Source organism: Urocitellus parryii, chromosome 7 (genome assembly GCF_045843805.1).
Source record: "Urocitellus parryii isolate mUroPar1 chromosome 7, mUroPar1.hap1, whole genome shotgun sequence".
In the NCBI taxonomy this organism is placed as follows: Eukaryota; Metazoa; Chordata; class Mammalia; order Rodentia; family Sciuridae; genus Urocitellus; species Urocitellus parryii.
The window spans coordinates 20,175,104-20,190,703 of NC_135537.1; the positions used below are offsets into that span (position 1 = coordinate 20,175,104).

At 41.7% G+C, this 15,600-nt stretch overlaps 1 protein-coding gene across 1 annotated transcript; it reads right to left on the minus strand.

The window, feature by feature from the left end:
* Positions 1 to 741: 741 nt before the first annotated feature.
* On the minus strand, positions 742 to 8,031 carry Ccn3 (cellular communication network factor 3). The gene is made up of 5 exons (XM_026393874.2): positions 7,885 to 8,031; positions 7,528 to 7,753; positions 5,843 to 6,094; positions 4,425 to 4,639; positions 742 to 2,262 (listed from the first exon to the last, which is right to left on the minus strand). Exons 1-5 carry the CDS (start codon positions 7,963 to 7,965, stop codon positions 1,966 to 1,968), a joined length of 1,071 nt encoding a protein of 356 aa, XP_026249659.1. The 5' UTR covers positions 7,966 to 8,031; the 3' UTR covers positions 742 to 1,965.
* Positions 8,032 to 15,600: the final 7,569 nt, after the last annotated feature.

Here is a 15,600-nt window from a genome sequence, read left to right on the forward strand (position 1 = left end):
CAGGGCCCCTTGTGGAAGTCATAATCTGCAGATGCTCAAGCCTCCTATACAAAATCTATTGCATTTGCCCATAATTTATGCACCTTCTTCTCCATATCTTAAGTTATCTCTAGGTTACCTGTAATGCCCAACACTATGTGAACCCTGTGTAAATAATTGTTATATTGTATTGTTTAGGGAATAATGACAACAAAATGTCTGTACATGTTCAGTACTGGTGTAAACATTGTAGGCCACGCAGTTCACATCAGTAACAACATAACATTTGTTTTTCCTAATATTTTCTATTCTTGGCTGGTTGAATTTGTGGATACAGCATTGGTGAATCTGGATGAGCAGCTGTTTTGCTTTTCTGGGCCTGTGGAAAGAGAATGCTAATAGTTTCCGCTGGGTAATTGGGAGGATGGAGAGACTTTTAATTAGATAAGGAAGCCAGGGAGGTGAATTGGGTTTGGCCAGACAAGTTCAAATTTCAATATATATATATATATAGAGTTATCTAGTGGGATGTCCAGGAAAAAAAAAATCATGGCTTTCGTAAAGGGTGTGGTGAATACTTGAGGCCTAACCTGTTAGAGCAGTTGGTTCCCTTCAGATAAGAGGTTATAAGCTTGCCCCAAAATACCCATTTGGCTTTCAATAGATGCTTCTGACTGATGTCCTATTAAATTCATCAATTTTTATTTTCAATGAACAACAATGTTAAATTTCTAAGCACAAAAGTCATACCAGAATCACACACCAATAACATGTACTTTTAGTCATGTCTGAAAAGTAGAGAAGTGAAAAAGAACACTTTACAAAAATCTATAATTTACATTTTTATAAATATTTTAAAGGAGAAGAGTGGAACGCATATGGTGACATTAGAGAAATGTATAAAGATTTAATTTTGAAGCCTGTCTCATTAAACCTGACCTATTAGGTGCATGTATATATACACATGTATCTTGTTTATAAGTTTTAATAATTATGACCCAATGATGTGTGTTGGGCATGTCAATAATAACTGTGAACTCTCATAAAATCTGTGGTTTCTCACCAACAGAGTTGCATTGATTTTGTTCTTTTTCAAAGTTCCTGAAAGGACATTTGAAAATCATCAGAGGTTGTAATCAAGTGCTTTGGGAATGAGTTGCCTCAGTTTACCTACTGATGAGAGGTTCCCTGCTGGTCTCCTCCATCTCTGCTGAATTCTAAAAAAAGTTATTGAGCCTCAGCAGCCTCCAGGAGGCAAATGTATGAAGGCTGCTGAGGCTCAGTCATCTCTATATTGGGAGTTTTCTGTTTAGCTTCTTTCAAACAGAAAGGAGTCAATTTGTTGGAAATGGAGAAAGTTCATGACACCAGTCCACTTCATTAACAAACAGTTCATTACTGTAGATAACAGCATGCTTTTTAGTGTACAGTTAAATAGGAAATTAAGAATCTCTGACTTCACTTTGAAGAGTTGAAGTTTTCCTTGGCTCTTGGGCTTGGAAGTGCAGAGTTGCCCTATCTCAAAAGGGAGCCCAATAGAGAACCCTGAAGTCAAACTTCAACATATGGTGAAATACTTGTACGACAGCATGTTCAGTATGAGCCTCGACTTCACTATGTCATTCACTACAGTGGCATTTTCTAGGAATTGCACGAGTGCACACAACAATGTAAAATGAATGAACATGGTATAGTCTATAAAGTAAATCAGGTATCTGACTTAAATTGATATAAATTTGCGTTTGTAATAAACATCACAGGAAAGTCATCCCTAAGCCATATCCTGAGCTTACCTTGATTCCAAGTTTACAGCTGAAATATTTTCATTATAAAAGACAGACATAAATGACCTCATATTATCACAGAAAAATACATAGGACTCAAGGATGCAGTAATGGTTCTTCATTGTTTTTCTTATACTCATTTGATGACAGGTCATGCAGCAGCTACAGTTTGCCTCTGCAGGTGGGCTTCTTGAGGGCCACATTACATTTCCCCTCTGCTGGTCTTCAGCTCCAGCTCCTGGAGGAAGGCCTCATTGTTCTGAGGACAGTTGGTGTGACAGGTACAGGTTCCGATGACCATGACTGGTTTCTTGATGATTTGCCCTGGAGAGCACTGGAACTCCACCTGGATGGTTTTGGTGTTGTGGGGTGTGCAGCATCGGCCATCGCTGCAGACTCCACAGAACCTGGGCTTATAGGTGTGCAGGCTGGTGCAGTTCTTGAACTGCAGGTGGATGGCTTTGAGTGATTTCTTGGTGCGGAGACATTTTTTTCCTTTCTAAGAAGAAAAGGAGTGATATGAGGAATTATGTGTATACAAAGCCAGTTCTTTCCACTATATGATGACCTCAGGAAACTTGAAGTTGATGGGATTTAAGATACTTTCTCATCAGTGTGAAGTAAGTGGAGAATTAATTTAAGATTCCTTAAATAAACTGGATAGTGAGGAACCCTGGTGTTGATTTTCAGCAGAGAATGGACTGTTTTATTTCCTACTTCAATTCTTAAGCTGTGGATTTGCCAGAGTTCTCCCCTGATCACTTTTCTAGGCACAGCTTGTGGGGTGAATAGACTCTAAATTCTCTTTGATCAGATGATCTTGAAACCTAGTGTGCTACAGAATCATTTCCTGGGAGTGTTAACACATAGATTGCTGGGTCTCACTTCCAGAGTTTCAGATTCAGTACCTCTGATGTGGGGCCCACAAATTTGCTTTCTAACAAGTTTTTAGATGCTGCTACTCGTCTGGGGAGTACACTCTAAAAGCCACCATCTCATTGAAGAATAAGGGAGAAATGATTATTATGTTTGTACTTCCCTAGGTTTCAAACAACTTTCTATAACTTTTATGACATAGGTACAGTATAAATAAACATCTTAAATATAATACCTTGCAATGTTAAATGAGGTTCAAAGTACTAATTTTGTGAAAAAGAAACAATTGAAAATGCCAAATTTTAGAAGATGGATAGACCTTATTTAATAAAGTAGCTATTATGTCCTTGAAAGTATTGAAAGGCTTCCTTTTTTTTTTGCATGTTTAAAGTTTTAATGTCTAGCATAAATTTTTGTCAACATCTACAAAAAGAGGCTCAAAGCATCCCCATGGGGGCAGTATATGTGTGTTTGTGTATGTGTGAGTATGTGTGTATAAATGTGTGACTGCTTGTGTGGGTTAAATATACATGGCTATTACATGTATGTTTCCTAAGTGTGGGGAGATGCATCTTTTAGGGTATAATTTTCTAGAAAAGATGTTTTTAGGAGTTCTTTTGAAGTGATAGAAGCAACATGATGTTAGGATGGACCTCAAAAAATCTTATGGCTAAATAGCCATATAACTAATGCAACCACTAGGGACTCTTTTATTTTATCAGTAAGTTGAAATTTTAAGTAATGATGGCTACTGTTAACAGAATATTTAATCTATGCTCAGCACTTGGCAAATTCATTCTGCTTAATCCTTCTGCTAACCTTGAGGTAGACACTTTCAATGACCCCATTATATGGGGGAAGGAATTCAGGCTGAGAGGTTAAGGAAAATTTCCAAGATCACCCAGCTAGTTCATGCTGAAAGTGGGATTTAAAGCCAAGCTGTCTGGCTGTAGAGTTGTAGCCTTAAGCATTAGATGATCTTGCCTCTGTGTAGAGATATGTCAATCTTGAATTTCTGAGGGCTGTTTTATTTTGGCATTAGGTTTGTCCATAGAATGGTTCAATTTAGGTATTGCATTTTTCTGATGTAGGGCTCTGGTAACAGGGCCTGTGATGTCATCACAAACCAATCAGAGCTTCGGATCTGCATGCCTTACACTCAGAGTTAACACACTGAGCTGACAGAATTCCAACAAAAAAAGGAAAGAAATACACTGTTTCACTTGGCTCACATGTTGCCTTATGATGGCAAGTGTACTGTTTCCACTAGGCTTTAACAAATACCGACAGTAATTCCCAGACACTCATTCATGTATTCATCAACAATAGTTGATAACGCACACCCTGTGTTCCAGGTAGGGTGCTGGGCATTTTGGGGAAGAGTAAGCAGACACAGTCCCCACCAATGTGTTTCATGCTGATTGAACCTAAGGGGTGAAGGAAACTGCAGTCAGAGCTGACCTCTTTCAAATCAGTTGTGTTTGATGACAGGGTAGTGGATTTTCTCCAGGAATGGAAAGGGATCTGCCGGGCCATTTTCTATTGGTGAAAGTATTACAGTTGTCTAGCTCTTCCCTCTTTTCCTGTAGATCTGCTGTAGGTTGCTTGGGGGTATTTAAATACATTTAAAAAGGGGGAGAAAGAAGCTACTTGGTCTGCATTCAGGAAGCTCTCTGCCTTTTTTCTGGGATTAATGCCCAACTTAGAGACAACCTGAGTCAACTAGTATTATAAGTGACTTGCTGAGCCCAGGCTCCCACTGCTTTCACGGTGGCAGGTTCCTACCTTATCTGTTGGTTGCTCAGGCTCTTGTTCACAGGGCCGCACCATGCAGAGCCGAGACTGCTTCACCATCTCACACTGACGATTCCTGTTGGTGACCCTGGTGGAAAGACCCATTCCACAGCTCTTGGAACATGCACTCCACTCTGTGGTCTGCTCAATGCAGTTGATGCTCGAGTCGGAGACTTCAACTCCTACGGTGGCTTCTGGCCTGTAGGCTAGGGGATGGATAAAGAAAGACAGCTATCTTGGGGAAAATGTAGGGATCAAAGAGTGCTCCTTTAAGCCAACATTACAAAGTGGATCTCGTTAAATTTTGTACCTAATGAACACAGGTGCTCTGAAGGCACAGAAATGAAATTATCTGTAAACCTTTCTAGGTAGCACCATGCCTGCCACATTGTAAGACTTCCAGAAATCTCTGCAGAATAACTGTCCAAACAGACCTTAAGAAACTTAGGCTAACTTGTCTTTTTAAAGTTTACCAGTTTTAAGACTATAGAACAGTACAGCATTGGAAACTATTCCATAATAGTTTTCCATGTGATTTTGTACATAAAAAGGATTGTGAGAAAGTTTTAATCGTGATGAGTAAATAGAATTGGCCAAGTCAAAATAGTGATAAAAGCAATGCTTTTAGTAGGTAGAACTGGTTGTTTGGGTTCTGGGAGATACACACACACACACACACACACACACCCCTGGACTCTGATCACAAACAGTTCCATCTCAAAACTTAATATACATGGCTTGGGGGATATCTGTTCTGCAAGGCAGTTTTCCTATCAGCAAGGCATGTCTGATAATTTCTGACCTCAGAAATACTGAAAAACTGTGGATTCTGCCAATATAAATAATGTGGTTGATTAATGGCTCCTAAAATATTCTCTACTGTCTCTTGAGATCTCTCCATCCTCAAACTATGCAATATATAAAGAAATAAAAGTAATGTAAAACAAAGTTCCTGAAGTGTCACTTGGCCCTTTCTACAGCATCTGGAAAGATGGTGTTTCTCTGTGACCACTGCATCAGGAGGAGTAGCATTCCTTAGGGAGGCTAGTTCCAAGAAAGCACAGGTGGTATGCAGAATCCAGAAAAGGAGGATTCTTACTTTTATCCTCATAGTGCTAATAAGGGTCAAGTTGGATGAATGGACTAAAATACAAATAGTAGTCATAAGATAAAAAAAAATAGCCACTGAATTTTTCAGGTCCTCTTTAGGAAAAGTTGTGTGTACACTTCAGTAACTTAGTTTGGATTGAAAGACATGGTGCATTTAGTCTCAATGGATAATCTGGAATCTATAGCAGAATGGCCAGAAACCGAGGCCAGCTTCTCATCCCAAACCCAAACAATGCATGTGATTTGTGCTTGCATTCACCCTGTGCCATGACCATTCCTGAGTATACCGAATGGCTCACCTGGAAGGGCAAGGCCTCCCAATGTCCCCTTCTCATTGGGGCCACAGGTCCACTTTTCACAGCACTCTCCAGGCACAGCAACTTTTCTGGGAGCTGGGCAGTCAGGACCAGGCAGTAGCACATCCAGCTGACACCGGGGCACACAGCCAATCTGTCCGTCTCTACAGGTGCAGTGGTATTGGCAGTTTGGCTCAAACTTCTCTCCGCTGCGGTAAATTACCCCATCGAACACACAGTTGTCTCCTTCTAGCACTAGAATATTGCGGGAGCAACACAGAGGGAAGAAGAGAGAGAAAAACAATAACAGTGCACTGAGAGAGCTATGTGAAATTTGGAGGACATGTTCCGAAGTCTTTCCTTTTCTATTTCAGGTGATCTGGTTTCTTTTTTTTTTTTTTTTTTTTTTTTTAAAGAAAGAGTGAGAGAGTGGGAGAGAGAGAGAGAAAGAGAGAATTTTAATATTTATTTTTTAGTTCTTGGCAGACACAACATCTTTGTTTGTACGTGGTGCTGAGGATCGAACCCGGGCCGCACGCATGCCAGGCGAGCGCGCTACCGCTTGAGCCACATCCCCAGCCCCAGGTGATCTGGTTTCTGATGCATTTCCAGGAGACAGATGTCTTCATGGAGTCCTCCCAGAGCAAGAGGAAACCTCCAAGACCATCTAGTCCTGCTACATTTACCTAGTCCTTTTGAATGGGCAAAGAGGTGTGTAAAACTGTAAACTCAGTACTGCCAAGATAAATAAGTGGACTGACAAATGGCTTCTGAAGTATTCTCTGCTTCCTTTTGAGATTATTTGCCACCCCCCAACTTTTTCATTTATAAGATAGAACAAAAGGAAGAGCAATTGTGAGTTGTTCTTGACACACTGTTGTCCCCAATGACAGTCATTTTACAAGAAACATCTCTGATTCTTCTACTTCAGTACTTTAGACTTAAAAAGGAAGAAAATGCACTTCATATTCTGCAAAGAGGTTATTAACTACTCAAATAAAGGGCATTAAGATTCCTTGACATTGAAGCACAATAAATCATTGGCTTAGAGAAAAAACTGTAAAGCGACTTCAAGCCCTGGTATCCAGGAAGGCAGAGACAACCTCCAAGTATGGTGGTGCACCACGAGGGAAATGGAACCCCAATTGATTAAATTTCACAAGCCTGGATTGGCTAGTTGCCTGAATTTTACTTTACACGCAACCCAGACAGGGTTTACATCGTCCTCCCAGGAGACTAGAAGCTGCTGTTGCTTTAATAGGACAATTACAGGTGTGAAAACAAACCTGCTGGGCTGCAGGTGGGGAACTGTAAGCCCGTGAGTGAGCCCAGCTTTCCATCATCCCCAAATTGTCCCTCTGGAAATGTCCAAAGGAAATGATTTCACTGGTCCTTAACCCTATTTCGCTCCCTGTCTCCAGTCCATTTAGATTCTTCTCTAGAGATGCAAGTGATGAATGCTTCTCACCTTCGTGGGCAGGTTTTCTCTCTAGCTTCTGGCGCTCCCTAAATCCCAAGCCCCCTCGGACCTTGCATGGCAAGCACTAAGTGCTCCATAAACATCACTTATTGCATTATTATTATTTGCTTATCACCCTTTGGGAAAGGGAATAAGAGGAGAGGAGGTGGGGAAACCGCTGCTGCTAGCTTGGGAGAGAAGAAGTCAAGCGACAGAGGGGGCAGGTTACCCATGCAGATGCCAGTCTGGTTGCTGGGGTCGGCGCTACGGTCGCAATACAGTCCGCTGCTCTGATCGCAAGGCTTCAGCTCAGAGCAGCTCTCTCCGCGCTGGCGGGCGCACACTAGACAGCAGGAGCAACCGTCCAGCACCGCGCGCACCCCCGGGGCGCAGGTCGGAGGCGTCTCGGGGCACTGGCGTGGGCACGGTGAAGGGCAGCGCTGAGTCGCAGAGACCTAGGGAAGGTGATGAGACAAAAAGAAACCCTTCAGCAGGGACAACCGAAGGCAGAGCGAGCCCAGAGACTGAGCAGAGGCTGTCCAGGAGGGTAAAGTAACCAGGGGCATTTTAGGGGTGTGCCACCTACCTGACCCAGGAGATGGAGTAGGAAGGCCAGGCAAAGGCACCTCTTTTGCACAAAGAGGTTCATGCTCTGCACCTTGTGCATGCTCAGGATTTTTCCTCCCGCGTTTCCAAGAGGAGACTTTGCAGCCTGTAGATTGGCACTGCCCGCCTCCCGACAGGTCTGCTGAGCCGCAAGCGCCACCAGCGCAGGTTTTATAGTGCGCTCCTGGGACGCGCACAAGCCGGTTGGCTGCAGCGCAGGGAGGAGGGGGGAATCCGTTGGGTGGGGAAGTGGAAGGAACCGCGGGGTTGTCATGGCAATTGGCCTTAAGGCTGCTCTCCTTAGGGCGCGGCGCCGGGCCTGCGTGTGCCTGTGTGTGGCGACTGGCTTTTCCCAGAGCGCGGGGAGGGGCTGGGTGGAGCCCCGAGGCCAAGACCCAGGGCTCACCAGCGCGTGGGAAGGAAACGCCCGTTTCCTCCTGGAAGTTGCTTCACCTTCCCCCAGGACGAAGACACCGCCACTCCCCATCACCCTCCTCCACCCTGACTGTTCCAACCAGGGCTGCAAACGTGGGGCCCTTTTAACGGGATGCCTGAAGTTTGGGGCCATCTGTGGGGGATTGGCGAGAGGCCCAGGGGTTTAGTCATAAGGAAAGCACATGCGAGTTTGTCACCGTTTAGGGCACTCCTTGAATGTGTTGTGGAGGGATGGAGGAAAGGGGAGAGGAGAAGGGGAAAAAGTTAAAACAGAAAAGTAAAGAAATCTCTTTGTAAGAGTGGGGGATGGATGCTATTGGCCAAATGGCAAAATTCTTTTGACTCTAGTCATTCCAAGTTTTACTAAGTCTTAAGCCCCAAGTTCCATGGGTTTGGTAGAAATAAAAGTAAAACACAATAAAACACAAATCAATGACAGAAAGAAGCTTTCCTCTTGGTCAAGGGAAACACCTGCTGGATTATGCCAATTGAAAAACAGCACATGTAAAAGTCCAAGAGTCTTTGAAAGTTTGGTCCAACTTAGCCAATGTCAAAACCTCAGCAAAGCAGGGAAAGGAGCAAAAGGAGGGGCTTGCTTGACTTGGCAGATTCTTTAGCAATGGAATACCTCTCCCACCTGGCAACCACTTTCAAAAAACTGGCTGCTGTGAAATGCTTGTCATCTCTCATGAGAAAGAGAGAGCAGTTTTATTGCTCCAAAGGTGACATTGCTTGAGGATTAAAAACAACCCCCTCCCCCCCACTTCAACTTTGCTGCTTGGGGGGGGGCGGGGACAAAACAAAACTATGCCCAACTTCTTTGAGGGTAGCTCAAAGAAGACTCTTTATAAGAAAAAAATATACAGCTGTGATGTAAATCTAGACTTTAAAAGAAACAAATTGCCTCTACATCATCTATCTACAAAGGAAATCAAAGGCAGCTTGTTAAAGGACCAGGCCTGTCCCCTCAAAGCCCCCAGTGGATGAGGTCACCTCCAGCCCCTCAGGATAGCTCTCTACAGCTTGGAACTGCTCTATGCACTTTCAAGCTTCCAAGAAGTCTTCTTTCTTCAAGGAAAATGAGACTGTGCAGTACTCAAAGTTTAACCAGAGGTAGAACAGTTAATTTTCATGCCTGAGAGGGACATTCATATACTTACCAAGTCAAAGGGCTTCATGGGGCATCTGTCCCAGAGATGGCCTCCACCTGATTGTACATCAGAAACAACCAGAATGAATAGTTTCTAAAAGTATAGATTGCCAGGCCCTGCTCTCGACCCATTCAGTGGTGGCTGTTGGTAGACTGCCCCTTTAACGTACTGTGCGATGGAAGCTGCTTTCTGGAAAACTAGACAGGAAGCAAGTCCAAGCATGGCTGATGGAAGGCAAAGAGCCATGGCCAAGTTTTCAGAGTAGGAGTGGACTAAACCAGAATGAGGAGAAATTGACAACATTGGTGTTGGAAAGGGAAAGAATGAGAAGAAAGTTGTCATTTGAAGACAGGGATGCAAATGTCAAGAAGTCACTGCTAAAGCAAGCTGCCACTCAGGACTCTTGACTATGAGTGATGGAAACCAAACACAAATGAGTTTTGGCTAAAGGAAGACTTCAGGGAAAGGATGCTGTGGTATTTTGCATAGTAACTGAATGGGAATGGTGCCACTTGGCCTCATAGGCCACTAGGATCAGGGACTTGAAGGCAGATAGGACCCCCTCTATCAATCCTCTGTGATGTTTCTTTGTGTTGTCAAAACACAAGACTACTTCTTCTATACCAGGAAGGATGGTCCTTTCAAACTTCTTATTTTATGACTTGCCACCCCAGAAAGATGTCCCTTTCCCTTAGACACAATGTAGAATGATGTAAAATGGAGTTTTGCACCCACCCTGGGCTGATCCATGGAGACGAGGAAGATGAGGTTTGGGAATTCCCTAACACACCTGGTTGGAATGGGAAGGTGGAACAGTTCCCTAGAAAAGCAGGGGTTACTCTTTCAGAAGAAAGTAAGATTTTGAGCAAAACAATACTTAGCCATTCAATCATTTGCTATAAATGATGGATCAGGTTCTCCATGTTAAAACAATTGTAAATTGAGGGTAAAACCGTCTGAAAATAACCACAAGACATCTAAAGTCATCCATGCTGGCATGGATGTGGTCTTCTGGGCCTGTCTGCCCCAGCTTGCTTCTCGCTGATATTACTAAATCATTACAGCTCTGTTTCTGCATCTTCCTGCCTCTCCTGCCTGGGAGTCCCTTGAGGACAGGTAGTGTGCCTGTATCCATTATAATATCCCATCACCTCCTTTCGGGTCAGGCAAGTGATCAGTTGTTCTTGGGCCTTTTGAGGTACTGCAGACCTCACTTTAACCTTTGGCACTTGTCACTGCCCTGCATAAGATGAGGTAAGAACTGGAGACTCTTTGTCCTTTAGCAATAGCAGAAGCTAGGTTGGTCCTAGCAGCCTCGCCCATCTGCTTCTGCCATCCAACTTCTCTCAGTCTTTCTTGGTACTCAGAGTTTAAAAGTTACCATATAGATGGTGTTTTTTTTTCTTTTGTGAAATAGACTCTGTGGCAGTTGAGGTATCTGGGAAAGTCAGGGGAGACCTTATTGGAAAATCTTGCTAAATTGCTGGACTTGGCAACCAACTAAGATGGTAACCGTGTGGGGTCTTGAGCTGCAAGGAACTTGGTCCACATAATTTTTTTTTTCCTTCAACTTTTCCTCTCTTCCTTCCTCTCATCCCAGATATGATACTAGAGGCTGATTTCTGCCTTTTCTATCCTCATATACTCTGTCAGTTGATCTACAGTCTTATTATCTGTCAATACACCTCCCCAGAATATGTTGGAGAATGTCTATATTTTATAAAGGGAAACCTTAGGTTGTTTTCTTTGCAATTATTTTATCTTTCTTATACCTTTAAAAGATTATAGAAAATGCTGGAGCTTACTTCTGTAACATGAAATTGAAATATAAAGCAAGCCCCTCCTTATTTTAAAATGGGGCAAATAAAGGCAGTGACTATGATGTTATCACCTCCAGGATAGCACCCTGTCTTTTCCTTAGAGATTATGTTCTCTCTAACTCATAGATATTCATCTTGCCTTCAGTCGGTCATTGTTTAGTCAATCCACATGTACATAGCCCTCATAATGTGCCTCATAAATCAACCTCACAGCTCCTTAATAATTTTGTAGCTCTTTTCTGAATTTCCTTCATATGTCCCTTTTCTGGGTCCCCAGGGAGTTTGTAGAACACAAAATAATTCCCATTTTATGTTAGGCAGGCCAACCATATGTGGTGTCCAGTTATATGGCTAATTTCAATCACACCCTCTTGCTTTTCTGACAGATTCCCTGACTTCTTGATTTTCCAGAAACAACAAAGGGCAGAGAAGTGATAATGGGAGGTAAAATATTGAGCACATAATGTTAGTGCTATCTCTTTTGGAAATATTTACTTATTGCCTATATTTTTTTAAAAAATTAAAAATTTTAGTGAACTCCTTAAAGAAAAAATCCAGGAAATGAAGAAAATAGCACTTCAAGCTAGAAATTAGCTACAAATATGAGAAACAAGTTAATTTCTCTCATTAGCTAAGGACTTCCTTATAAGGAAATGAAAATAATTTTTTTAAAAGTTTCCAAACAGGAGAGGAGTCTGTCATACTTTTATGCAGGCTAATTTCTAGCTCCTAGGCACCAGCACTATCCTTCTGTATGGCAAGTTGAAGTAAGTGACCTTGAGCCACTTAGAATTCTTTATGACCTGTGACAGTTTGGTAGAGTGAAACCAGTCCTGCAACCATGACTAGAACTCTTCAGAACAAGAATTGATACAAAGGAGACAAAGGCACATATACATAGGCTGGATATTGGGTGAACCAATAGCCTGTCTGGGGTGCTCCATATTGGTTGATAATGGCCCCAACTCATAAATGCTTGTGGCCAAGTATGGGAAGAAAAGGGAAGTAGTATCATTTGAATACAGGCAACTTACTAACTTGAAATTATCATCCCTAGAGAAAGAAGAAAAACAATCTTTATTCTTTTTTTGAGAGAACTCCTAGCCCCAGATTTTCTCTTGGGGCCTAAAATTTCATATGCAGTCTCTTTCATTCAATTTCTGAATTTTCAGCAGCAAACGACTTAGCCTTTAGTCATGACCCCTGGACTTTGTTATATTTGACATATGAATGTTCACACTGTTCAATTCATTTGTTGATAACTATTTCACACTTGATGGCATGAATCAAAATTAATAAAACATTTTGTGTTCGAAAGGATTTTATGACCTAATAGGAAAATGAAGCAAAAATAACTACTGTGTAAGATAGAGTGTGATAATTCCTGCAAATAAACCTATGTAAAGAAGCATAGGAGCATAAAGAAAGCTAACTTGATTTTTTTTTTAAACTGAGAGAGCAGGAGGAGTATGTTGGAGGCTGTGGAGAGAGTTTTGGGAACAACTATAAAGCCATGTCCATTGTCTTTTTGCTGAACTACATTGCCTTGGAGATTGACACTGAGTTGGATCAAGCTTGGATAGGATTTTGATTAGAGGCATTAGATTTATGAGAGACAGTGTGAACAAAGGCATAAAGATAAGAAAATTTAGGACTTGTTCAGGAAATGATAAATGGTTTGGGTTGTCTGGGAGGAGGAAGGTTAATGGAAAATAGAGTTGGAAAATAGATGGCAGCTGCCAACAGTTGGAAGATTCGAATGAGTAATTGTAGAGATTAGTGTTTTTAAAAATCTATCTATCTACCTATCTATCTATCTATCTATCTATCTATCTATCTATCTATCTATCTGCCAGAAACTGCATGATCAAGGCTGTATACAGGAAACACCTCCTTGAGGAATTCCTACTGGATTATAAGAGGTGACTGTGTTATGCATCGGAGGTAAATTATTTCTACATGAGTTGAGAGGAGATAATGAAGATTTGAATGAGCACAGTGCCAGTGAGACTGGAAAGAGGATTTGCCCTCCTTGGTGCTCTGGTTGAACACAAAAAGTCATGGTGGCATTTATATAAATAAAACCAATTTTTGACTCCAGATAACTAAATTGATCATGGCAGCATTTTGTTGGAAACTGAATAGCATTGATGACACACACCTCTGCCAGACTGCTTGGGTTCAAGTCCTTAGACTGTAGCCTACTTACCTTACTACTGTGCCTCAGTCTGTCTCTCTGCATGTAAGATGGGAATGATAACAATTCTCCCTTTCTAGGATTATTGCTAAGCTTAAAAAACCAATACAGCTCTTCTCAGTAAGGTTCCATGAGAAAATTAAGACCTAATGCTCTGAGGCATTAGGAGAAATTAATTTCTATTAATTAATTTATTTATCCCCATTGGGATAAATCAATTTCTCTTTGCTGCATCTCGACAAGCACTTTCACGTGATACACCTTATAGGGAACCAAGGGATATTTCAGAAAAAAGGAAGTCAGGAGGGGCTTGCTGTAAGATTTGGGCCTGGATTAGATGATTCTGAAGACATTTCCTGGAAGTTGGGTTCTGTTCTGGACTGAGCACTGAAAGAAAGCAAAACAATTCCAGGATTGTTTATCTTAGTTTTCTTTATTGCCGTGGCAGGATGAACAAATTGCAGATAGAATTTTTATTTTGTAAAAGAGGCAATATTCTCTTTTGTTAAGCTGAGATGGAGGACATTTTGTCATTTTTGTGGTTGCAGGGTGTCTTTATTTTTTTTTAATCTTTGTCAGGCTTGATTATAGAGTGTTCTTATCATGGAGAGTTTTTATCTGATGTTAATGTTCTGTAAATTTACAGCAGAGAAACTCAACCTAGCTGATGGTGATAGATATCGTAGTCAGGGCTGTATTTTTCTTTCTTATTGCTTTCTTTGAGTAGTTTTCTTTGAGATTAATAGAACCATCTAGGCAAAGGTTTGAGTAATTTATACATTTATTATTTTTTGGGTGCTGAGAATTAAACTCAGGGATTTGCACATATTAGGCAAGAGCTCTATCCTTGGATCCTAATTTATGGTTTTGGGTAAAAATTACTAATTTGCTTTCTAAAACTGTGTATCAATTTACTTTTTTTCCTAGCAATATATAATAATGGGGTAACTTTTGGTCAGCTTCCTGAAAGTCAATACTATGCATGGTTAGAATGATTTGTCAGAGTGATCCAACCTGACTCCAGCCTGAGGAATCTGAACTTTCAGTTGTTATATTTACCTGGTTCTTTTCTTATGGGCTTCAGATCTGGATATTATTGTCTTATGCTTCTGTCTACCCCACATTTGGTGATCACATAAGGAGGGGGCAGTCACACTCTCCCCTCTCCATGGAGTCTCCCCTTCTTCCCTTGGTGGACTTTTTTGGGAAATTGCCCAGCATTTACCCCACAGGGGACCCACTGTCGGTCTCCACTTGTTTTAGCCAGCTTTTTTTGCGGCTCTGACCAGAACAACTACAGAGGAGGAAGAGTTTATTTGAGGGCTTATAGTTTTAGAGGTCTTAGTCCATAAAGGCCAGCTCCATTTCTCAGGGTTGGAGGTGAGGCTGAACATCATGGTGGCAGAGGGAAGCAGCTCACATCGGGGTAACCAGGATGCAGCAAGAGAGAGACTCCACACCAGATACAAATATATACCCCAAAGCCACGCCCTAATTCCCACCTCCTCCAGCCACACCCTACCACTTCAGTTACCACTCAATTAATCCCTATCAGGGGATTTAATCACTGATTGGGTTAAGACTCTCACAACCCAATCATTTCTCCCCTGAACCTTCTTGCATTGTCTCACACATGAGCTTCTGGGGGACACCTCACATCCAAACCATAACTCCACTCCTGGCCATTTTGGCCTCCTTGTGTTATTAATCATGAATTAGTAGAGGTCCTTCCTTCAGGCCATCCTTCTCTCTAGGTTACGTGCACAAGATAGACTAATCAAACACTTACTCTCTTCTATTGAAAATCTCCAGAGTGGAGCTGGTTTTCAGAGGAATGTCTTCTTGCTGGTGCTAACTTGTGTGTGCTAAGTCACAGGTAAACCAACGAGAGAAGTGACGAGATCTCAAATATTTTTGAGATACACAGCTTATAACTCAAATCAATATATATAAATTATATTCACATGCACACTTACCAGCCTCCACATTTCTATAAATAATACATATCACACACGCATGAATATATAATTAGAACAAAGCTGTCAGCAAACAAAGTGTTTTTACTATGTGCCTTGAGTTCAGATATTTGCTGT

What these genes read in the sequence shown, in the direction of transcription:
- Ccn3 (XM_026393874.2), bottom strand. Translation starts at nt 7,965, where the DNA reads ATGCACAAGGTGCAGAGCATGAACCTCTTTGTGCAAAAGAGGTGCCTT. An exon ending in TACTCCATCTCCTGGGTCAG is followed by an intron (nt 7,754 to 7,884) that starts GTAGGTGGCACA and finishes CACCTTCCCTAG; the next exon opens with GTCTCTGCGACTCAGCGCTG. An exon ending in CCAGACTGGCATCTGCATGG is followed by an intron (nt 6,095 to 7,527) that starts GTAACCTGCCCC and finishes GCAATATTCTAG; the next exon opens with TGCTAGAAGGAGACAACTGT.